A 22,415-nucleotide genomic window follows, 5' to 3' on the forward strand; every position below is an offset into this window, starting at 1 on the left:
CAAGAACCCGTAGGCGCTACAGAGGGTGCACTGGCTTTATTGTTTCGGGCTGGGCCTGGGAGGTTCGGGTCCTGAAGCGCAAGGGGGCAGGAGTCATGGGGGAGGTGTGTGGCTAGGGCTCAGGTGGTGAGCATCTGGGGTGCCTCGGCCTTTGTATGACCATTGGCATCACCGACACAGCCGTTGGGGGCAGTCGGGGCTGACCCCTTCTTGCAAGGCCCAGCATAGGCAGGGGCCACAGGCTGGCCTTGCCTGAGGCAGGGGCGCTCCATCTTGTGCTCCAGAAGCATGTGGTTCTGCGGCGGGAGCCCCACGCAGGCCCTGGGGGACGGGTTGGGGCTCAACAGTCAGACCCTGAGGCTGGTGCCCCTGCAGCCTCCAATCCCTAGGCCGAGTGCACAGCCCCTTGAGTGGACATCTGGGCCACGGTGGGGACCCCAGGGCCGGGGCGCACCTTAGGATGTTCTCGATGCAGCTGCGCTGGCGGAAGAGTGCGTTGACCACGGGGCTGCCTGGTGGCACCAGCGGTGCCTTGAAGAGAAAGCTGAGCAGCGACAGCACTGGGTGGAAGCTCTGTGGCTCCGGGTCAGCGTCGGTGCAGAAGCTCACACGCTGGCACAGCTCTGTCAGCAGTACCAGATCCAGCATGATGGGTGCAGCCAGGAGAGAGTCCTGCAGGGCCAGTGGGTCAGGAGGGAGGTGGGGCTGGAGGGCAGCCCCACTCTGCCCTGGGCGAGCCCCATACCTCACATGTGTTATGCAGCACCAGCGTGTTGGTGCCGCCCATCATGAGCTCCGATGTGTACTCATCCAGTGCACGCTTGCTGTCGCCCACATAGGGCACGTACTTGATGACCACCTGGGAGGCAGCAGGAGGTCACAGGGGTCCCTGTCCGCCTCTGCCGGGAGCCCCGCCCACCCCCCCATCCCGCCCGTGCCCCACGCACGCAGTGGTTGGGCTCCTCGCCGGGTGCGTAGAGCACTGGGTTGCTCTGCACCATGTCATCCACCACACTGCTCTTGGACACCTCCTTGGAGCGGAACTGGGGCGGTGCTGACAGGTTTTGCCCATCATTGTTGCCTAGGTGGTTGTAGCTCACGATGGACATGGTCTGCAGGAACAGGGGCCTGACTGGCACTGCAGGCCTTGCAACACACAAGTCTGGTGGTGCTTGGGATCCAGACCCGCCCCTTCCCGAGTCACACATCCCCTAGTCCCACACACCTTCAGGCCGGAGCCGATAAGGAAGTCCACAAGCACGGACTTGACCTTGGTCTGGCCGGACTTGAAGTCGTCTCCGCCCACAAAGACGCGGCGCTGCCATGCGAGCTCAAGGGCACCAGGCACTAGTGTGTTCTGTGGGGACCCGTTGAGGAAGGCACAGCCTTCCAAGATGCTGGCCACGGCGAAGAGCGTGGAGGGCGACACCTCGAGGCCCAGCTGTGGGTGCAGGTGGGCCATCAGCCCAGAGAGGTCCTTGGGGGCTAGCCCCAACCCTGTGCCACCCCTGGGCACGCTCACCTCGATGGTGCGCAGCAGGTTCTCAGCGGTGTCATTGAGGCCCGGGACCACTTCGCAGAAGCGCTCCGTGTTTGCTGTCCACAACACGATGACTTTGTCCAGCCCAGCCTTGGACCGGAAGTCGCAGATGTCTCTGCGGATCTGCTCCAGCTGAGGGGGTGGAGGAAGGGTGAGGTTGTACAGGTCTCCCACATAACAGGGGAGCAAATAGGAATTAACAGGTGGCAGGGAGGGGGACAAGTGGCAGGGGATAAGGGACTTGGGTGGGGCCACACCTGCTGCGCTCGCGTGCCTGGGATGAGGTTGTCGGCGCGCACACTCTGGTTAGCGGCGATGAACTCGGGGATGTAGATGGAGGGGCGTGGGCGTAAGGGCTCCATGTGTGGCCACAGTTGCTCCTGCAGCCCCCAGTCCAGCACCTGCGCGCGCCGCATCGCCTCGGCCAGATTCAGCGACGATATGTCCCAGCCTAGGGGGGACCCTCAAGCTAGGCCCGGCCGGGACCCTGGGCCCCTCCAGGCCCTACCTCCCGCCCCACCCTTGGCCCAGGGCACTGCCCACCGTCGAACACGAGGTCGTTGGGCGCCACCATGGGCAGCAGTGCGCTGAAGGGCACGAACACCTCCTGGCCCTCGGCGTCCAGGCCCAGGCTAACGGTGCTCGCCTGCGTCAGCGAGCCGTAGTAGTTGGCCTCCTGGGGGGCGGCAGGCGGGGCGGGGCGAGGGGTGGGCGTGGCGTAGGCCACCAGCCGGCCATGGCCCGCACGGCACCCTCAAGCTCCGCCCTACTTTGGGGCGCCTCAGCTCTGCGATCCAAGCCCGGGCGGAAGCCGCTCCCCCTCCAGACGTCCCTCCCCGGAGCCTGCGGATACCTTAGGCTCCGCCCCCGCGAGACCCCCCAGGAGTCCGCCGGCAGCCAGGCCCCGCCCCGCAGGAACCCCGCCCCCTGTGGCCTCCCTCCTCCACGGAGCCCCGCCCCTGGAGGCCCCTCCCCCTCCCGCACGGACTCCGGCGGAGCCCCGCCCGACCCCCCACCTTGCGGCCGGTGCGCGTGGGCCAGGACAGACGCAGTCGGTTGGCCAGCACGGCGGCGGTGAGCGTGGAGCCGTTGTTCCCGCCCCAGCCGACAAGCATGACCCCGAGCCGGGGCACCTGCCGGGCGGTCCGGAAGGTGAAGCGCGTGGACGTGGGGCGCACCTGTGGAAGGGCGGCGCAATGAGTCCCGGGTCCCAGGCCCTTTCTCCCTCACTGCAGCGTCGGGGTTGCAGACGTGGGGCAATCCCCAACCCCTCACGGCTCCTCAGTTCCCCCATCCCCACGGCCCCCCTCCGTCCCTCGCCCACCTTGAGGACACCGCCCTCGCGGCTGACGCCTGTCGTCCTGTACTCGTACTGTGCCTCGATGGCCTCGGGGCCGTAGACCACGTCCGGGCTCTCGACCACGAACTCGGCTGCGGCCTTCATCGCGGCGAGCTGGGGGCGCGGGGTTAGCAGGAGGTCAGCGAGGATGCGAGAGCCGGCCGGGCAGAAGCGACTTCGGTCCCCGAGGCCCCCGGACCCCGCCCGGGGCCGCACTCACCAGCGCGGAGCGGGCTCGGACGGCGGCGGACGGCGAGTGGTCCGGACGCGCGAACTCCAGAGAAAAGAGCCGCCGCCCCGCCCCCGCCCCGCCCCTCGTCCGCCGGCGCCGGGGGGCGGGGCACGCGGGGTGAAGGGCGCGCCGGCTGGGACTCGGGTTCGAGGCCCAGCAGCCCCAAATCACAGTGGGTATCTGGTCCCCGCCCCGCCAGTCTCGGCCAGGCCAACATGTGGGCCGCAGGCCACGGCCCGCACGGCGCGCCTTGATTCACTTCGCACCTCAGTCCTTTTATTCTCACCTTACAAAAGAGGACATTAAGGCTGCAAGTGAGCTACAGGCTGCAACCACAAGGCAGGAGGTGGAACTGGGCAGGGAGGCCGGGCCTACGGGGGCCCCTGGGGAAAGTGAGGCAGAGGACTAAGCCAGGATTCGGACCGGAAAACAGACACTTCTCCAGCCCAGCCTGCTCCCCCTTCCTGAGCAGTAGTGCCAGGCACTCCCACCTCCAACAGGTTCACACAGAGGGGGTTTCCCCACCTGTATCAGGAGGGCCTGGCAAGGCCAGGATGGAGAGGGGACTGTTCGGTGAGGACGGGAAGGGGTGGGCAGGGCCGAGGCCGCCAGCTGGGGAGGAACTAGGCCGGCCCAGCACGGCGCCCCCCTAGCGCCCAGTGATAAGGAGCGTGGGAACCCGGCGGGTGGGGCGGCTCCCCCAGGAACTTTCCAAAACAAGCGGCCTCCTCGGCTGGAAAGTTTCCATCACTGGACCCGGCCCAAAAGGTGGACAGTTGGAAACGTTCATAGAAAACGTGCTCAGGGCCTGGCCTTGGGAGGCGGGGGCTCCAGCGTGGGGGAGTCCGAAGTGGACTGGGGCACCCCCAGCCAGAGGGAACGCAGAGGCAGGGCTGGGCAGTGCAGGCTGCCTGGAGGAGGTGGCTGCTGGAAGGTGTCTTGAGATATGAAGACATTTTCTATTAAGAGTAGCAAGAGCTGCCCAGGCGAAAACCCGGGCAAGTGGGTTCAGGGGCAGATGAAAAGGCAGCAACAGCAGAGGCAGGCAGGCAGTTTGGGGACCAGGGCAGACTCTCAGGACTATGGTATAATAAATATTCAGGTTTTGTCCCCAGTTCCTGGCTGGAGATTGAGTTTAGACACCAACAGTCAGTGATGGACTCAATCACACCTACCTAACAGCACCTCATCAACACTCCTGAACAGCTGGGGGGGGGGGGGGGGGGAACACAGGGGGCGCGGTAAGGGCAGCACACCTGTAGAAGGCATGGAAGCCCCGCTCCGTTCCTCACAGCCTGCCCTCTGCGTCTCCTCCATTTGGCCGTTGAAGTGTTTTCCTGAGCACCGTGAGCCATTCCAGCCATTACCAAACGGAGGAACGAGTCATGGGAACCCCCCATATACAACTGGGTGGTCAGAAGTATGAGTGGGCAGAGACTTGTGGCTAGTGTCTGAAGTGGGGGGCAGTCATGTGGTACTGAGCCCCTTAACCTGTGAAGTCTGATGCGAGCACTGGGAACTGACATCCAGTTGGTGTCAGGGGACCGTGGAGGAAGCATGCACCACCAGGCCACAAGTGATGTCACAGCAATGTGTGCAGAGATGAGAAAGGCCCCAAGACCCAGCGCTGGGAACTCCAGCATTCACAGGGCAGTCTGGGGGAGGTGCAGCAAGAGTGGGGGCGGGGGGGGGGGGGGCAGAGAGCGGGCCTAGGTGGACTCCCTGGAGAGCAGTGCTGGGGGGCAGCTGGGAGGGACCTGGCCTCAGGTGGCTTCTATTCCTGACAGTTGGTTGGTGCTATAAGGCAACTGTAGGGACGGCCTGGGTGTGTGACATGGGCTGAGTGTGCTGCTGGGACACCTGCCCCCACCAGACAACAAGCTCCTGAGGACAGGGCTGTCTTGATCACTGCTGAGTGCCCGTGCCCAGGTGGAGCCCGTTGCACAGGAGGCGCTGTGGGATCCAGGTGTTGACAGGATGACAATTGGAGATATTGTCCAGCAAGTGGAGCAGGTGGGCAGCCCCAAGCCCCTCGGCCATGGTACACTTCATGAGCGTGGGAAGACCCTTCTGGGCCTCAGGAGGCTGGACACGTGGTGTCCTCTGCTCAGGAAGGACAATCAGGGAGCCACCTGTATCCACGGTGCACTGAAGGGGCGATGGCCACGGCACTGCCAGGTAGTGTGAGGGCTGCGGCTGAGGCTAATGGAGGACAGGGGAGGCGGGTGGGCAGGGCAAGGCTGAATCATGCAGGGTCCAAGGGAGGCAGGTTTTGGCCCTGGGCCCCAAGTGTGTGGACAGAGATGTTATCCCATGGAAACAGCAGAGCCAGGCCACCTCAGGAGCAGGGTCCACTGGTGGACCTCGCATCCTGCAGCCCTCAAATTCCTGGGCTGCCTCAGACCAAGGCCGCTAGCCAGTGCGGCTGCCAGGGAGGCTAAGGCCCACAGCCCCCGACCCCTGGACTCCTTCAATCCAGGTCTTACTCTTTGTTTTTCCTTCCTAAAATAAATGCCCACTCTCCCTGTGTCCCTAGAGGGCAGGACCTACCCCCTGCCTTTGGCTGCTCACCTGGAACACAGGGCAATGACGGCCATCCCTGCTGGTGTCTGGGCCTGAGGGGCTGCACCGGGCCTCAGTGCTGTAGCCTCATGAGGGACACAGGGGATACCCCAGTCCCTGCCTGTTGGCCTAGTTGGAATGAACAATGAATGACAGTGTGGTTACTCACCACTGTTTCCATCAGTCAGTCAAAGCCCATTTTCCCCTAAATAAGGGCACACCCCTCGCCTGTGGCCCCACTGCTGTGAGCTCCGGTGCTGTGGGAGGCTGGGGATGCCCCTGCTGGCTCAGCCCACCTTGTCCACACTGGGGTCCTGCCCCGCTCACGCCCCCACCAAAGCTCCCCATTGCCTCCGCCTCCCCAGCCTCTCTGCCGTTTCCTACCTGTGATCACGGGGTCTGGCCTCCTGCCCTGTCACCTGCAGGGCCTGCAGCCACCTTGGTCAGGATAACCTCCACCTGCCAGCCTCGTTCCTGGGCAGCAGCTCTGGCAGGCTGTCCAGGGCGTCTTCTCTGCCTTGTCCCAGCCCGTGCCCCACCCCTGCCCCACTCACTATGGTCACGTGGGGCCAAGTGGCCTCCTGACCCTGGCCCACCCCCCAAGCTGTGACAGACACACACGCACCCAGGCAGCCTAGGCTGCTAGGTTCGGCTCAGTGACATTTATTATAGGTTGAAAAAAATCAGCATTCACCTGTTTAGTGTACAAAAAGGACACTAGGTCTTTTAAGAAAATATTAGGAAACTGAAGATGTGGATGCCTTTCAATTGGAACATTTTGGCAAAAGTGAAAAGTTCTTGTAAACACCAACTCCATGGCTCAAAATAGTTTTTCTCCACAGTACAATATTAAAAGGAAAAAAAAACACAGTATCAATAAGTTAGACCATATTTAATCAGCTAGAACTTTTGTCCATCAACCCCTAAAGCACAGAACTTTTCTTAGCTTCATAATTCCTTAAAAGGAGGAAAAAACAAGAAACAACAAGAAAACAACAACAAAAAGGAAATCAGCTGACAGTCCCTTGAACTGGTTCCGGAGCAGAGGGCCTCCTCAGATGATCCCCACCGCGCCCGCACGGCTGGGCCAGAAGTCCCCATATGCAACCCAGTGTCCGCACCGCCCTTCCCTCACTCTCCAAACGAAAAACAAAATGACAGCTAGGGAAACATGAAGGGTTGTTTCCGGTGCTCCAGGCACCCCAGGGGGCCTGCAGAGAGAGACTTCAGGGTGAGGGGGCACTGTGCAGGCCCCCTCCACGAGGGCGCCTGCTCTTTGGGAAGCCATGAGGAGACCCCCACAGCTCTGCACAGATAACTCACTCCATGGGAGCGTTCCCGCTCTCCCTGCCTCACTACCGCTGGCAGCAGCAATGCCCCTGTGACCTCAGGGCTGCAGGCCGCAGCCACTGCACCCTCACTGGTGTTTTACTGAACATGGCCCTGAATGTGAACACACGCCTCAGCCTCCAACATGCCCTGGCAGGGCCCCTCTCTCTCACTCACACAGGCACGCACACACGCACGCATGGCCCCCTGACGCTTTGGGGGACAATAGACTAGGCACAGCGACTAAGCAGCAATTGGGGTGTCCACGGAACCCGTGACCCCCAGAACAGGAGGACCAGGTGCCTTTTCTGAGCTCACTTTCGGGGGGTGCCCCCAACCCCATCAACCCCCAGCCCCTCCCTGAGTGCAAACCCCGCAGTGGCTCTGCTAAGACAACCCCAGAACCCACAAGTGGACTGAGGGATGGAGCGAGGTCAATAGCATGGAGACCACACAGTCTCAACAGTGCGAAATGAAAAGCAGCAGCAAAGGGGACAATTGAGAACGTCATAAACTAAAACCCGACAGCGCTGCTGCAGAGCGCAGGCTTGTAACACAGAAAAGCCCAGCGGCCCCGACAGCTGAGGGTCTGAAATAGCAGGGCAAGCCGGGAGCGCCGAGGGCTCCGCTCTGGCCGGCTCCCAGCAGCTGCTCGGGGGCCAGCTGGGTTCTCCGAATAGACCTGGGAGCTGCCCCACCCAAGCCCATAGCGCAGAGACCCCTCGGAGCAAGGGGGAGGAAGGAGAGGCAGGTGCTGCAGGGGAGGGCCTGTCCAGGCACCCAGCATGAGACCAGCAGGGGAGACGCGGCCCACCCACCACACACGGGTTCTCTCCTTGGAGCTCGCACCAACAACGCCGAACTTTCTGATGGCATCTGTAATACTGCAGAAAGGACACAGGGCGGCATCTAGACCCTAGTGTCCAGGGAGGGAGGCACAGGTTTAGAAAAAAGACGCTTTCTCTTTTGTATAAAAATAGACTCCAGTCTCATAAGCAGTAGCTAAAAGTGGCTGTCTTTGTATAAAACCAGAAAAGGCAGGCAGGCCGGCCTCCAAGTCTTCCGGCGAGAGGAAGCTGAAGCCCCTTGGGCTTCGGCCTGCAAGGAGGTGGGCTTCTCGGGGAGCCCATCCTGGGCGGGGGCTGCTCAGGAGGAGTGGGGGCCGAGACACCCCACCTGGATCTGTGACCTGTGAGCACCAGGTCTGCAGGGGCTCCCCTGAAAACCGGCGTTGCTGGCTCAGATGAACCTGTCTTCCTTGTGTTTATTTTTTTAAATAAATCTCTTTTTTCCCGTCTTTAGCTCCCCTGACCCCAGCTCCCCGCCATCCAGAAAGGTCAGCCCAGGGAGAAGAGCTGGCCTGGCCGGTGGAGCAGACCTCCTGCCCTGCGGTCTCGGGCTAGGGCCAGGCCTGCAGCTGCCGCTGGTCATACTCGGCGATGAGCCTCTTGATGTGGGCCAGCTTGCTGTGCAGGTACTCACAGCGGTGCTTCTCCTGGCTGTAGTTGGTGTTGGTCTGCAAGAGGGCGGCAGTGTGAGCACGTCTGAGTGTGGCCAGCGGTGGCTGGGAGCCCGGTGACAACTCAAGCTGCCCTGTGTGGAGCACCTGGCCCAACTGGCCACCTGGCTTTTGCTCCCCCTGCTTACAGGCACCCCAGTCCCACCCTGGGAAACACGGTCACAGCCAGGATGAGAGTCAGAGGTGAGATTAGTCATGAAACTTCTGCGCCGGGCTGGGGACTCGCTGGCAGGGAACCGCGCAGGCACACGAGGCAGACATGTGGTAAACCCAGAGCTCGTGGCCTTCAGGAACAAGAGCTAAGATCATGGAACCACCTCACAGGAGACCCTCAGTGAGCCTGAGGCTGGGTGTTTCTGCCAGCGCAGGGCTGAAGACAGATGGGGCCAGGCTGGGGGCGGGGACCAGCTCCTCCCCTGCACCTCGGAAGGAGCTTTGCTGGAAAGGGCCTGGGGACTGCACCCACCAAGCAGGGGGAGAGTTGAGGGGTGCAGAGGTGCCCAGTTGGGGGCTGCACGCAAGCTCAGGGACAGGCTCAGCCCTCGGCTGTAAATGGGAGGGGCAGGGGGGCGCTGCTCTGCGGACCCAAGACCTCAGCCCACGAGGCCCTTCCTCCCTCCCTGTGCAGACTTTCTGGCACTGCTCGCCTTGCCGCAGCTGCTTCTCACCCCACCCCACAACAGCAGGGAGACTCACCTTTTTGATTTTTCGATATTCCTGCAAAATCTGCCCACGAGTAGTCTGGAAAAAACAAAAGAGAAAGCAAACAATGCCCTCGCCTGGGAGAAACCTCAACTGAGTGGCCCCTTCTCCCTGATAACCTGTGACCTGCAGGATCACCATCTGCCTCGGGACAATGGCCTCTGGGGACAATGGCCTCAGGATGGCGTGAGGGAAGCTGACGAAGTACAGAGGAGGGGCCGGCTGGGGGGCATGAACAAGGCAGGAAGCAGAGGAGGAAGCTGGGCCAGGGGAAGCCTTGGGAGGAGGCAAAGAGCGGTGGGCCGGCCTCCTTCCCTGTCCACTGTTCCAGGCCAAGCACAGAGGCCCCCGACCACCTGGGGTGCAGGGGGAGGTGAGGGACATCCACACAGCTGCAAGGAGGGAGGACGAGGATGCCCTGGGAGCTTGTTCGGCTCAGAGGCTCAGAACACTCACCGTTCCTCCAACCGTGAGCCCTCCTCTGGAAAACAAAATGGCCTTTGCCATGAGAGAGAGACCCCGATACCCCGATTAATCAGGTAGCCAGCTCTGAACAGTAGGACAAGGAGGAGGCTGGTGTCCCAGGGCTAGTGACCAAGGGTGGAGGCCCTCCCCCTGCAGTGAACCACAGAGGACGGCTTGGGAAGCCTGTGTGCCCTCGGCCAGAGGATGAGGGACTCCTAGTACAGGCGGGGGACCACAGGGACCCTCCATCCCCTCCCACCTCCCACTGTGGCTGTGATGGCACTGATGGGCCGTGGGATGCAGTCTGGCCCTGCCTCTCCTGGCAGGGGGCCGAAGTGTCCCCTGTGATGTGGGTAGTAGCCTCGAGAGGACCCTAGATGTTCTCACAGGTGGGGACCCCTGTGCCTCGGCCCTGTGCTCCCTGAGCCACATGGGTCACCTCCCACCTGCAGAGTTAGTCACAACTGGCCTCATTGCTGCTGAGGTGGAGCCAGGCCTCAAGCCCGCAGAGCCCCCGGGACAGGCCTGAACCACGCTGGGGGAAGGAGCAGTCAGCAGGGCCCTCGGCCCAGAACACGACGGAGCAGGTGTGCGGGTGCCAGCAGCGCCCACCGCGGGCGGGGCTCTACCTCGTACTCCTCGGAGCCCTGGGACAGCTGCCGGAGCTGGGCGTCGAGCTGCGTGAAGCGCCGTGTGATCTGCTCGATGCGGGCGTGCAGGTCGCGGTACTCGCTATACTCGGCATTGAAGTCATTCTTGTAGCTCTGGCGCTGCTCTGAGGAGGAGATGGTGGCGTATTTCCTGCGGAGAGAGGGGCCGGCGGGGCTCAGGGGGCCAAAGCAGAGGCCAGAGTGCCCAAAGCATGCGGCCGGCCCACCCAGGAAGCTGCCCCGACCTCGAATAGGCTGGGCGATTGGGGACACAAATGCACCTGGAGTCAGCTCTGCCTCTGCTAACCGACAGGTGGGAGGAGCAGCCGAAAAGGGAAGTACTCACAGCAGGTAGTCGGGGGTCTCTGAGGTGGACGTGGGGACGCTTGAGCTGCTGCAGGCCCCATTTAAACCTACAAAGAGCAAATGAGGATCTGCTGAGTCCACACCTCCTGCGTCCACCAGGCAGGATCTGAACAGGTTCACGCTCCCTCGTCTGAAGGACACAGAGGGACGGCAGAGGGGGAGGCTGTGTGGAGAGGGGGCCAGGCCACCCAGGGGGAGCCAGGACACCAAAGGTGTGAGCATGGGGCAAGTGCTGTCGAGCCACCTGGGGGCCCACCCGTGGGAGAGGTGGAAAGCGAGCATATGGTGGCGGGGGCATGTGTCCCTGAACCACAGCTGTGCAGAGCACAGGGCGCCCAGGTGGTGCTGTGGACACGTTTTCAGCCAGCAACTGAAAGGACAGGTTAATTGTGGGCCAAAGCCTGGGCAACTCATCCAGAGCTGGACCCATCCAGAGCCTTTGCTGCCTCAGCTGACCTCGTGTAAAAGGTCACCAAGCAGAAAACAGGTGACCCCTGGCTGGCCAAGTCCCTCCGCTGCCCCACTCTCCAGCCTCACAGGACGAAGACGGATGGCCACCAGAGAAGGCCCCAGCTCCTGCCCGCACCTCTCACTGCTGATGGCGTCGAGGTCCCTGTGGGTTCCCGTCCCTGGTCTGAGCCCCACCAATTCTCCTTCTTCCCCCTGGATGCCAGGCCACAGGCTCCAAGGGGCAGCCCCAGAACAGAGCCAGGCTAGAGGCACCAAGGGCCATGCCCCAGCCATCTGACAGTGGAGCTGGAGGATGTCCCTAGCCTACCCGAACTGCAATCTAGTTTTTATCCCCTCAGGACTTTATCCAGATGGCCTCTTCCCCCAACATAGAAGTGATGTGATCACTTGGTAGCACCTGTTTGGGTCAGAGGCAATCACGGGGCAGGGCTGGGACAACAGGGCCAGACTAGAGGACAGTGCCACGCAGAAGGGTGGGTTACAATGATGCCTGTCCCTCTGCTCCAGGGACATGTGATGACCTGGAGCCTTCTGCAGCAAGTAGGGGTGTGCAGAGAACAACGCCACTGTCACACAGAGGCAGGGGTTTCCTGCTCGTGTGCCTTCGCCTGGGATCAGCGGGCCTGAGCTCAGCCTGGCACACCGCACCCCCCACCTCGGAAGAAGCCGCAGCAGCAGGATGGGGGCCTCTAGGCAGGCACCAGGGAGCTTTGCGTCCACCCATTATCATCATTTGAGCTGTCTGAGACATGCTGCTTAAGACAGATCACGTGGTGCCAGGTGGAGCTTCTGGTGCCTCAACAGATGTCCTTTTTCTTTTCCTTGGGCCATCTACTCTCCGCTTTGCCTGATCCCAAACCTCACTTTCTCACCTTTGCCTGGGGATAAGCTGCCCAGGGCTGATGCACACTGGGCTTGATCCAAAGGCGTCTGAGCCCCAGGCCTGGGGCTGGTCTGGGCAGCACCCTCCTGGCCCCACCCTATCCCCCTGCCTTACAGTCTTCCTCCTTCCCAGTGCCCCGCCAGAAGCACACACATGACGTTTCACTTCTGCCCTATGGGACAGAACGTGCTGCCCGGCTGAGCCTGCTCAGGGCCTGTCTCCCCAGGCAGGACTCAGATTAGAGGGGGCACTCAGGGAACCAGGCCTCCTTCTCCCCCTTGGCCTAGCCACAGACACTGGGAAGCCTGGTGGGCAGTAGGGCTGAGAGGAACTGAGGACTGACCCGGTCGGCCACATTACACCAGGACCTGTCCTCAGCCAGAGCAGGGGCTGGCATGGCCTTTCTGCGGGGCAGTGGAGCAATTCATTACAAAGACTTAAGGAGCAGCTCCACCCTGATTCAGAAATGCCCCATGCTCAGGACCCTCCTGGGGAAAGAGCCTGAAAGCTGCACGAGGTGACACGGCCAAGCTGCCCAGGCCCCACGCCGCAGCCCAGGCCCCCACATGGCAGGCACAGCTGCGCCTCTGTTGCTTCATCATGCTGATTAGGTTAAGCTAGAGCCACGAGAGACATTCAGCTCAGGTTCCCAGGGCTGTAAACTAGGGGTGGCCCAGGTTCTGGGGGTGATGACCCCCATCCCCACTACCAGTCTAGCCTGTCCATATGCCTCCCCAGCAGCCCTGGCCCCGCAAAGGTCTCCCCGTTCAGTGCACAGCCCCAGCCAGCCTGGTACCCCCCTCACTGTGGCTGCCATCTCAGGTCTCTTGACTTCCGCCTTCCCCACTCACTGTGTGACCTCGTTCCAGCTCTTACCACAGGCTGTTCTACAGACAGTCTCCCACCTCCTTGTGGCCCCCACCTTCCAAACCCTTTCTCCACTGGCTGAAAAGCTTATTCCTCTGCAGCCCCCACCCCACCCTGCTCCCTTCTCAGTGTCTGGGTCCATCCTGCTGCCAGAGCTGCAGCCCGCACTCATTCCTCTCCCTGTGCGCTGTCCTCTCCTGTGAGCCTCAGCCCCATCAGGTTCCAAGCCCCCAGCACCAGCCTGGCACACAGCAGGACTGCAGGAGGCTCCGGGGCCAAGATAGCCAGGGCATTCGCAGACAATCGGATGCAAGAACACAGGGTGCAAGGGGCCCAAATGTGCAGGGTGAGCCAAAGTTGGGGCTCATGGGGTGGTACAGCCCCCTCGTACCCTGGGGAGTCAGGGTGGGCATGGGGCCGGTGCTCCAGCTCCTAGCAGTGCCCGCCTGCAGAGCCTCCTGCCCCTGGGCCTGCCTCTCAGCACCTACCCGGGACATCTGGCGGGGCTCCAAGGGGGCCAGGCACATGGTCTGGCGGCTGGGCCTGGGGCCTGTCCTCAGCCGCCCTCTCCTTGTCTTTGTGCTTCTTGGACTTCTTCTTTGACTTGCTGCGCAAGGAGCCACTGTGGGGCCTGCTGGGCTGGGCACAGTCCATCAGCAGGGGCAGGCTGAGGCGCTCAGTTGGGGCCAGGGTGGCCACATCCCCATGCTCACAGTCCCGGCCACTGTGGCCCAGATCATTGCTGACATCAGCCAGGGGGTCATGGGCCCGAGGGGGCTCCAGCCGCGGGGGCAGGTGGGAGTCTGTGCTGGGCGGCAGGCCCGGGGTAGGCAGCAGGGGCTCACGGCTGTGGGGTGTACTCAGCTTCCCATTGACTGCGGGCTGAATTCTCTGAGTGAAGTGCGATATCCTGGGTTTCTTGTTGGCCAGGGGGTCGATGAAATCAGGAGGCTGTGGCCGTTTCTGCGAAGGAAGGGAGACAATTTCAGAGGGTAGCCTGTGCCCAGAGCTACTGATGTGCTCCAGGGAGCGGATGGGCAACAAAAGGCCAGCCCTGAGCTGAGAGAGGCCAGGCAGCCCCAGGTCTTGAGGAAAGCAAGCGCCCGCATGCAAGGCCCGCTCGGGCCACATGGTGGCGCCCGGACACCAGCCAGGCAGGGGACTCCTGGAGCTCAGCTGGGCCCAAAGGTGACAGAGCAGAGGAAGGGCAGTCAAGTCATCAGCAGGCCAGGCTCCAGCCCTTAAGGGCCATCTCTAGGGATTAGTCTAAAACAGCACTGTGCTCAGCATCTTCCCCAGACAATGGCAACAGTGAGAGAGCCCAGTCTGAGGGACACAGGGCAGCCCCACAGGCCGTGACTGTCATCCTCAGACCCCTAACTATCTGGATCCCCATGGCAACCCTGTGAAATGGAGTGAGCCACATCCCCTTTTCAAAGATGAGAAGACCGAGCCTGTGAGGCATGGCCAGACCACAGGAGGGGAGCCAGGATTAGGCCAGGTGGTCCAGGCCCAGGGGGCAGTGGTGGGGATGTGGGTGAAGTAAGGCCCTTTGGCCCCATGTTGGCCCCACAGCATAGTGTGCATGGGGGGCTTCAAGGCCATGGATGTGGACTGGGTGCCTCCAAGGCAGAGGAGGAGGAAGGAAGAGAGGGACTGGCGAGTTGGGGGCCAGGGACGTGGGACTCAGAAGTCAGAGCACACAGGTAGGCAGGGAGACAGCTTTCACCAAATAGCTTAAGCAATGGTGAGGGGGGCATGGCTGAGCTCCCCCTAGCCAGAGCCAGGCGGGAGCCACCCCCCCCCGCCCCCGCCAGTGAGGCTCTCCCAAGCACCCTTCCTGACCACTGATGAAAATGGCAGCAGCCACTGCTCACGGGGACTAACTGGGCACCAGCCCGGGCCTCAGCCAGCACAACTGATTTCACGACAGCCCTGGGAGGCAGGAGCCCACTGTACAGACATGAGGCTCAGGGCAGTCCAGCAGGCTGCCCTCCCTTGGCCACACCACCAAGAGGTATCCCAGGGAACCACACCCAGGCCCAAGACCCGGGACCCACCGCTTGCGGGAAGCCAGCCAGCTGGTCACTCATTGAAGAAATCTTCCCAGCTCTGAGCCAAGGGTCAAATGGGCTCCCCAGGCACCAAGGTCAGGTCATACCCACGGCTCCAGGTGAGACCCACCCTCCCTCGACACCACCCTCACCACCACCATGCTATCATACCCACATTGGCAGCTCCTACCTGAGGGGGTGAGGCTGAGCTCCCATGCTCACCCAGAGGGCTGGCAGCAGCAGGGTCTCCAGGGAGGCCACCTGCGCTCTGTGGCTGGCACAGCTTCCTGCAAAGGAGAAGCAGAGTAGGTTGAGGGGCTCTGAAGCAGCATCCCATGGGGTGCACCCACGCCCACTGGTCTCTGCATTGACACCACGCTGACCCACCCACAACTAGTGGTTTGGGAAGGGCCCACGGGCCCGCTGAGCCACAGCAGGGCTGAGCACGATGGGTGCGTCAGGGCCTGGTGGGCAGAGAGCAGCCTGAGCACATCCCACCCCAGGTTCAGTCACAGCTGCCCTGTGGCCGCAGCCTCACTGCTGGCAGGACCACCACACTCATCTAGACCCCCGTTACCATGGACCCATGTAAAACTGACCAGAGACTCAAGGTCCATGTTGTTTCCCTAGGCAAATGAGAGACAGTGGGGTGCTGGCCCCTCCTTTCAAAAACACTGTTCATCCCAACAATAATGCTCCTTTCAGAAACTTTAGAGAATGTAGAAAAGGACTGAGATGACCTGGCCTGTGTCAGGAAGTCCTCCAGGATTCAGCACCTGCCTTCCTGGAAGTCCAGGCCACAGCACCTCCTTGAGGATGGCAGGGGTAGCCCCTGCCCTCCCACCTGAGGCCCGCTTGAACCCGAGCATAACAATGCAGCCAGAGATGAGGGAAGAGACTCCCTAACCCCTGGGCAAACAGAGGCCCTGATAGTGACCCCGGCTTGGGGTCCCTCTCCAATTTGCCTCTCATATTCCCTGAGGCTGCAAGTGTCATGGGAGCCCAGGCAGCTGGCCCCACATTGGCATGCTGCCAAGGGCCCTCCCCACCCTGCAGGAAGGCTGAGGTCTGGGGCCATATCTCCACTGCTCTAACCAGCAACAAGCAGAGGCCACCTCCCTGACCAGTGGCTGTACTCCAGACCACTGATGCTCTCCCCTCCACGGTGGCCTGAAGCGCAAGGAGAGTCATGGGAGGAGTGCCCACAACATGCAGGCACTAGCCAGGGCAGCACAGTGCCCAAGGCAGAGCAGGTGCACTGTCCAGCCACATGCCAGCAACCAGTGCTTCCAGCTACAGATGGAAAATCAAGGACAGGTGTTTACGTGCACTCTCTTTCAAGCCCTCACTAAAAGGCATGAAAGAGACAGGGAAAAAGAGAGAGACAACATTTCTGAAAGCAGAAGTACAACTGGTGACTGTCTTAGAGGATCCAAGAAAACCGAGTTCCAGGCTGCAGAGCCCCACAGGCCTGGGGGTGGGAGCCCTGGGACCTCAAAGAAGGGGCACCTGCAGGGCTGTCCCCCTGCAGCCCTGCACTGGTGCTGGTCTGCAGTGGGGCTGCAGGGAAGGGAGCCCACAGCACGTCCAGGAGTGAAGGAGCACAGGCCTTCTCCAGGTGGCCGGGAAGTTGCTCGGGCCACACGCGGAAGACACGATGGACAGAGGTGTAGCCTCAGGAGAAGAAATCCCGTGGCAGCTTCGGAAGTAGCACAGCAGACTTCCTGAGGAAGCTGAGCTGCCCAGAGGCAAGTCCTGAAAGGCTGCGCCCGGGCTTCGAGGCAACCAATGTCAGATCCCAAAATAGACAGACGGGAAAATGCATTTGAAAGGAGAGAGACTATAAGGGGATGAAAACTTTAAATCCACAACAAAACACCAGCCTTAATATCCCCAGAAAGACAATGATTTCAACAGATATTTTTCCAAAGAAGATATACAAAATCCAATAAGCACTTGAAAAGATGCTCATCATCATTAGTCATTAGGGAAATCCAAATGAAAACCACAATGAGATACCACCTCATACCCACTAGAAGAAAAAAAAGAAAAACAACAAGTGTTGGTGAGGATGTGGACAAACGGGAACTTTTGTGCACTGCTGGTGGGAATGTAAAATGCTGCAGCTGCCGAGGAAGAGAGTCTGGCAGTTCTTCAAAGTTAAACACAGGATTACCATGTGGCTCAGCAATGCCACTCCCTGGTATGTATGGGAAAGAAGTGAAAATCTATAGCCACACAAATCCTTGTACTAGTCACCACGGCCAAAAGGTGAAAACAACCCAGGTGTCCATCAACAGACAAAAGAATAAACAAAACGTGGTCCAACACACATGGTGGACTATTACCCAGCCATAAAAGGGAACGGAGCTCTGACCCGTACTACAGCGTGGATGAATCTTGACAGTATCATGCTGAGTGAGAGAAGCCTGACACAAAGGGCCACGTACTCTACAATCCCATTTATGTGACACGCCCAGAGAGGCAAATCTATAGAGACAGCAGCAGATTAGTGGTTGTCAGGACCTGGAGCGACAGGGGATGGGGACTGACTGCTAACGTGGGGTTTTGTTTTGGGGTGAATCTTCTAGAAGTAAATAGAGGTGCTGGTTGTACACATTGTCAATGTACTAAATACCACTAAATTGTTCACTTTAAATGAGTGAGGGCTTAAAAGATTTCTGTTATACGAATTGGTCTCAATAAAGCTGCTATTTTTTTAAAACTATCTTTAGAGAGAGTAGATTAAAACCAGCATCACTCCCATTGGAATAAGAATACGATGCTACAAAAAGTCAAGAGGAAAGATGCTTGAGAACTAGAAGTAATGGCAAAAAAGAGACAATGGGAGAAGCTGAAGAAATCTCCCAAAAATACAAAAAAAGAGTGAGAGAGAAATGACGACAGGAAGTCAACAGTGAGCGGCCCCAGGAGCACAGCCCCCAGTGGCAGCATCAGAGGAAGCGCGAGGGAGGCCAGTGAAGGCCTCTTCATGACTGCCTGGAACAGGAAGGATGGGGCGAGTTCTCAGACGTGCGGGCTGCGGCACTGCCCCGGGAGCACCGCCAGGCCAGCCTGTGACAGTGCAGAGGCGCACAAGGCCAGGTTGGGAGCCTCCAGGACTTCCCTGAGGCCAGGCTTCAACGTGGAGGAAAAGTTCCTTTGGATCTGCAAGTCTAGACTTGGCCAACTGCCGGTCTGTGTGACTGCCGCCCAGGCGTCAAGACGTGGCCAGCGGACCTCCCAAAGCACTTTCCTCAGAGAGACACTATGGGAGCTGCACCCCGTCAGCACCAGGGCAGAGCCGCAGACCAGGAACAAGAGGCCCCGAAAGAGAGGGCAGCAGCTCCCGTGGAACCTGCAGGACCCACCCATCCATTCAAAGTGACAGGAGTCAGTAGGACAACCAGGGGGAGCTCAGGGTTAGCTGTGAAGGACAAAGGACACTGAGCAGAGAGAGCAACCATGCAGCCAAGAGGGTTACCACCAACTCCAGGGAAAGCAAGATGGGTGTGAGCTGGATGGAGACTGCGCTCAGGCTGTCCAGGCTGGGCCCTGGACACGGGCAGGTCGGGGGGACTGGGGCCAGGCATGGTCACTGAGGCCTCACCCTGCAATAGGAGGCCCACAGACACTGCCTGGGCTGGGCCAGGCCTGAGCAGCTACACAGTGGGGACTAGAAGTGCTGAGGAAGCACCAAAAGAAACTCGGCTGACAATGGAGTGGGTGTCTGCCCAGAGTGAAGCCACAGGCCCGGCAGAGCCTGGGAGCATGGGTGCGTTTCACTCAGGGAGGAGCTTAGAACTAGGAGGAGGGAAAGGAGGCAGCACAGCTCCTGGGGTGACACTGGTCCCTAAGCCCCCCTGTAACAATGGCAACACCCCAAGGCCCCGTTTGTCCTTCTTGCCGTGAGGCTGCAGCTTCCAGAACTGCTCTAAATGGGGCTGTCTTCAGGGAGGAAGCAACCAAAACAAGAAGAAAAGCTGTGCAGACTGCGCTGAGGGTGACCTTCTGTGTGGGTGTGGCGTCAGGGATGTTGACTCTGACCTCGGCACACCAACCACTTGGAGATTCCAAGGGCAGAAGTACTGCCAGCATCCTGAGTGGTTTCCAGCAAGGCCGACAAAGAGGGGCACAGCGCTGGCCCAAGTGCCCTCAGGCTTGCACGAGCCCAGCAGCTCACTCAGCAGAGCGCAAGGGAGAAAATGTGAGCCTGGAACTGCACTGAGCTCCCGAGCACATGGCTCCAGGAACCACCCAGCCGACACCCCTCAACCTTCAGCCCAGGCGCTGTTTCCTAACACTCCCCCACCCCCCACCACACACAAACATGCACAAGGGCTGCTCACTTGGGGTCTGAGATCAAGGGGCACTTAGTGAGAGGCTGAGGAAGGATGGGAGCAGCCTCTCCAGGCCCCTGGAGTGCCCCTCGCCACCTCAGAACACCTGGGTGGGTGCAGTAGATCATTTCAACACTGGAACCTTTGCCAAAAAATGTGTGATGGATGAAAACACCTGTAGGAAGTGACCATGCCCACCTGAGAAATGTTTAGCTGGGCAACAGAAGACCCCAGGGAGGGGACACTGGGGAAGGGGAGTCTTCTGCCGAGACCATCTCCTGTCAGCCTCCCCAAACACCCAGAAATGGCCAGCCAGAGGAGTCACCTCGGGCCAGCAGGTGAGGACTCACAGGGACGAAGAGGAACTTGAGGTTCAGCTTGAGTGGCTCAATTTAGCTATACTTTCCAGATGCAATTACTGCTTTAAACAGCTGAACTTAAAAAAATAACCTTCATAAATAGCTCCAAGGCCCTGAGAAATCACTTAAGGACTAATTAGCCTATCAGCCTGCTCTGAACAGGCTGCACTTCAGAGCCGGCACGCCCCAGGCAGGCATCGGCAGGGAGGGAAATCATTAATTGCTTGCCTGAGCCAGGTGCCTACTTAATCACTTCTCCCCAGAGCCACTGAGGCCCCTCCTGACCTCAGGTCACAATTCATCTGAGAGGGGACACGTTTAATAAACGCTGCTTAATCACGTCTGGGGGGAGTTTTATTTTGCTTTGTTTTTCTCTGCTTCACATTCTTGAGAAGTTCTTTCTAAGAAGGCAGAGGCCTTCAGCAGAAGCCTGTAGGGAGGCACCGTCTGGGGTAGAAGCTTGCTAGGAAGAAGCAGTGCAAGTGGTCTGGGTGGACTGAGGCCTTCTGTCCCAGCATTCTGGTGTTCACACCCTCTACCCCACCAACTCCCAGTGGGCCACCCAGGCAGTGGGGAAGATGGCCTGTCTCCACAGACCCCTTCATCCTGCTCGCAGGCCCCACGGCCTTCGGGACCAGATGAGGCCACCCCAGGGTCCTTGGGATGAGGTCTGCCCCAGGCCCAGGGGTGGGGGACACGCCCAGAGACAGAAGATGGGGAGGCGATGTTACCGGATGAGCATTCGCTTCAGTAGCTGCTGGTCCCCCTCCGAGTAGCCAGGCCAGTCCTTCTGCACGTCCTTATACACACAGTCCTTCAGTGTGCATGTGCTGTCCTTGGCATTCACGTTGGCCACCTGCAAGACAGAGCCAGCATCACCTTGCAGGAAGCCCGGGAGAGGCAGACGTTCCTGAAAGCATTTGATAGGGGGAGGGGAGAAGAGACACAGAGGCACACAGGGAGACATGGAAGGAGAAAGAGGACAGCACCCCACCCCCCAGGTCCCTTGCACACCAGGGCAGTGACCCTGGGAAAAGCCAGGGTAGCTGGTCCAGACGCACACATCTTACAGGTGCTGGAGGCCAGGTTGGCTCCAAAAAGAGGGGCTACCACTGTATTCCCAAGACCCCATCACAGCCTCCTACTGCTACAGATTGAAGGTTTCTGTCATCCCAAAATTCATGTTACATCCTTTTTTTTTTTTAAAGATTGGCACCTGGGCTAACAAGTGTTGCCAATCTTTTTTTTTTTTTTCTGCTTTATCACCCCAAAGCCCCCCTGTACACAGTTGTATGTCTTAGTTGCAGGTCCTTCTAGTTGTGGGATGTGGGCCGCCACCTCAATGTGGCCTGATGAGCGGTGCCATGTCCGCGCCCAGGATCCGAACCCTGGGCCACCGCAGCAGATTGCGCGAACTCAACCACTCGGCCACGGAGCCGGACCCTCATGTTACATCTTAAGCCCCAACATGAGTGTATTAGGAGGGGGAGCCTTTGAGAAGGATTAGTCCCCTTCTAAAAGAGGCTCCAGAGAGTTCCCTCACCCCCTCGCCACACGGTAACACAGCAAAAAGATGCCATCCTATGAACCAGGATTGGACGTCTCACTAGACATCCAATCTGGCGGCGCCTTGATCTTGGACTTCCCAGTCTCCAGGAACTGTGATGAGTAAACACCTGCCATTTATCAGCCACGTAGTCTATGGTATTCCGTCACAGCAGCCCCAACGACCTAAAACGTCCCATCTCAGTGCTGCCGCTCCTACGGCAGTCAGCTGAGGCTGGGGGTGCTGGGTGAAGGGTGCTGTAGGCTGAGCCCACCTTCCCTGTGACCAGCCAGCCCTGTTCCTGTTGGTTAACAAAGGCTGAGCTTGTCTCCAAGACTGTTTGCAAAGATGGATGTAAAAAGCCTCTGCCCTCAGGGTGCTTGAAGGAGCTCAGCTCCCACCCTGAAGCCGGCACCTCCCCGCCTCCCCAAGCACCCTGGTCCAGCACTTGCTTGTGCAGCTGTGTGGCTGGCACAGCAGCCACTGTTTTCACGATCACTGGGTTCTAAGGGGACTCCACGTCACAGCAGCCTCCACAGGGAGCACTTTCTAATGGATGAGTAATACTCCACTGAGTGGCTATGTGGGGATTTACTCGAACGCTTCTCCTTTGTTGGACGCTGTTGCCGATTACAGTTTCTCTGAAGCATAAACAGATGTCACTGCGTGCAGGCTTTTCCATGCTGGCGACAGTTTTCTTCGGCCAGCTTCCCAGAAGTGGGTCAAAGGCTCTGAACATTTTTATGGCTCTTGGTATGTTTTGCTAAAACGCTCTCCAGGAGAGCCACCCACCCATCAACACTCCCACCCACGGAGGACAAGCCTGCGGGTGTCTCTGAGGCCCAGCCAGGCCCGGGGACAGATGTCTGAATGCTTGGCTTTGCACGTTTTCACACAAGGAGGAGAAAAGGTGCCTTGGAGGACTGTGGTTTCATCAGAGTCCCTGGTCACTGGGGGAGGCTAGAAATGACCAGCCTGGGTGAGGCGCAGCCCAAGACCTTCCCCTTCTCCAAGCTATTGGGGTCCTGCCGCCCCCCACAATCACCGGGGAGAACAAGTTGGGTAGTCAACACAGAAGCACGAGGCAGATGGGACTGCCTGGGAGAAATGAAAGCAGGCACAGGGAGGACGCTCTGCCTACAGCTGCCAGCTGCACTGTCCCCTAGGAGGCTGCCAAACCCAAGCTGACCG

The 22,415-nt window shown here is 59.8% G+C and overlaps 2 protein-coding genes across 6 annotated transcripts in view; both read right to left on the reverse strand.

The window, feature by feature from the left end:
* Window positions 1-21: 21 nt before the first annotated feature.
* On the reverse strand, window positions 22-6,193 carry ISYNA1 (inositol-3-phosphate synthase 1). Of its 2 annotated transcripts, XM_046672073.1 has the most exons (12): window positions 6,058-6,193; window positions 5,683-5,802; window positions 2,865-2,993; window positions 2,557-2,718; window positions 2,084-2,216; window positions 1,798-1,991; window positions 1,523-1,672; window positions 1,226-1,441; window positions 948-1,112; window positions 746-859; window positions 455-672; window positions 22-321 (listed from the first exon to the last, which is right to left on the reverse strand). In XM_046672073.1, the coding sequence occupies exons 3-12, from the start codon at window positions 2,982-2,984 to the stop codon at window positions 120-122; spliced, it is 1,674 nt and encodes a 557-aa protein (XP_046528029.1). In that variant the 5' UTR covers window positions 2,985-2,993; window positions 5,683-5,802; window positions 6,058-6,193; the 3' UTR covers window positions 22-119. The 2 variants fall into 2 exon arrangements, with proteins under 2 accessions (XP_046528029.1, XP_046528028.1); XM_046672072.1 differs by lacking the exons at window positions 5,683-5,802; window positions 6,058-6,193 and adding an exon at window positions 3,100-3,206.
* Window positions 6,194-6,320: 127 nt separating this feature from the next.
* ELL (elongation factor for RNA polymerase II) overlaps window positions 6,321-22,415 on the reverse strand; it is a 72,258-nt gene continuing 56,163 nt past the window's right edge. For all 4 annotated transcript variants that reach the window (XM_046672071.1, XM_046672068.1, XM_046672070.1 and 1 more), the window contains 7 exons: window positions 20,410-20,534; window positions 15,170-15,266; window positions 13,414-13,888; window positions 10,685-10,751; window positions 10,318-10,489; window positions 9,218-9,262; window positions 6,321-8,518 (listed from right to left, as the gene is read on the reverse strand). In XM_046672071.1, coding sequence (XP_046528027.1) covers window positions 8,402-8,518; window positions 9,218-9,262; window positions 10,318-10,489; window positions 10,685-10,751; window positions 13,414-13,888; window positions 15,170-15,266; window positions 20,410-20,534 — 1,098 coding nt within the window. In that variant the 3' untranslated portion in view covers window positions 6,321-8,401. The remainder of the gene's footprint in view (window positions 8,519-9,217; window positions 9,263-10,317; window positions 10,490-10,684; window positions 10,752-13,413; window positions 13,889-15,169; window positions 15,267-20,409; window positions 20,535-22,415) is intronic.

The sequence above is a fragment of the Equus quagga genome, chromosome 9, assembly GCF_021613505.1.
Source record: "Equus quagga isolate Etosha38 chromosome 9, UCLA_HA_Equagga_1.0, whole genome shotgun sequence".
NCBI classification, from domain to species: domain Eukaryota; kingdom Metazoa; phylum Chordata; class Mammalia; order Perissodactyla; family Equidae; genus Equus; species Equus quagga.

Coding starts and splice junctions, on each gene's coding strand:
- ISYNA1 (XM_046672073.1), bottom strand. CDS start 2,984: ATGAAGGCCGCAGCCGAGTTCGTGGTCGAGAGCCCGGACGTGGTCTAC. Junction 860..947: donor GCGAGGAGCCCAACCACTGC/GTGCGTGGGGCA, acceptor GCTGCCTCCCAG/GTGGTCATCAAGTACGTGCC. Junction 322..454: donor TGCATCGAGAACATCCTAAG/GTGCGCCCCGGC, acceptor CCCGTCCCCCAG/GGCCTGCGTGGGGCTCCCGC.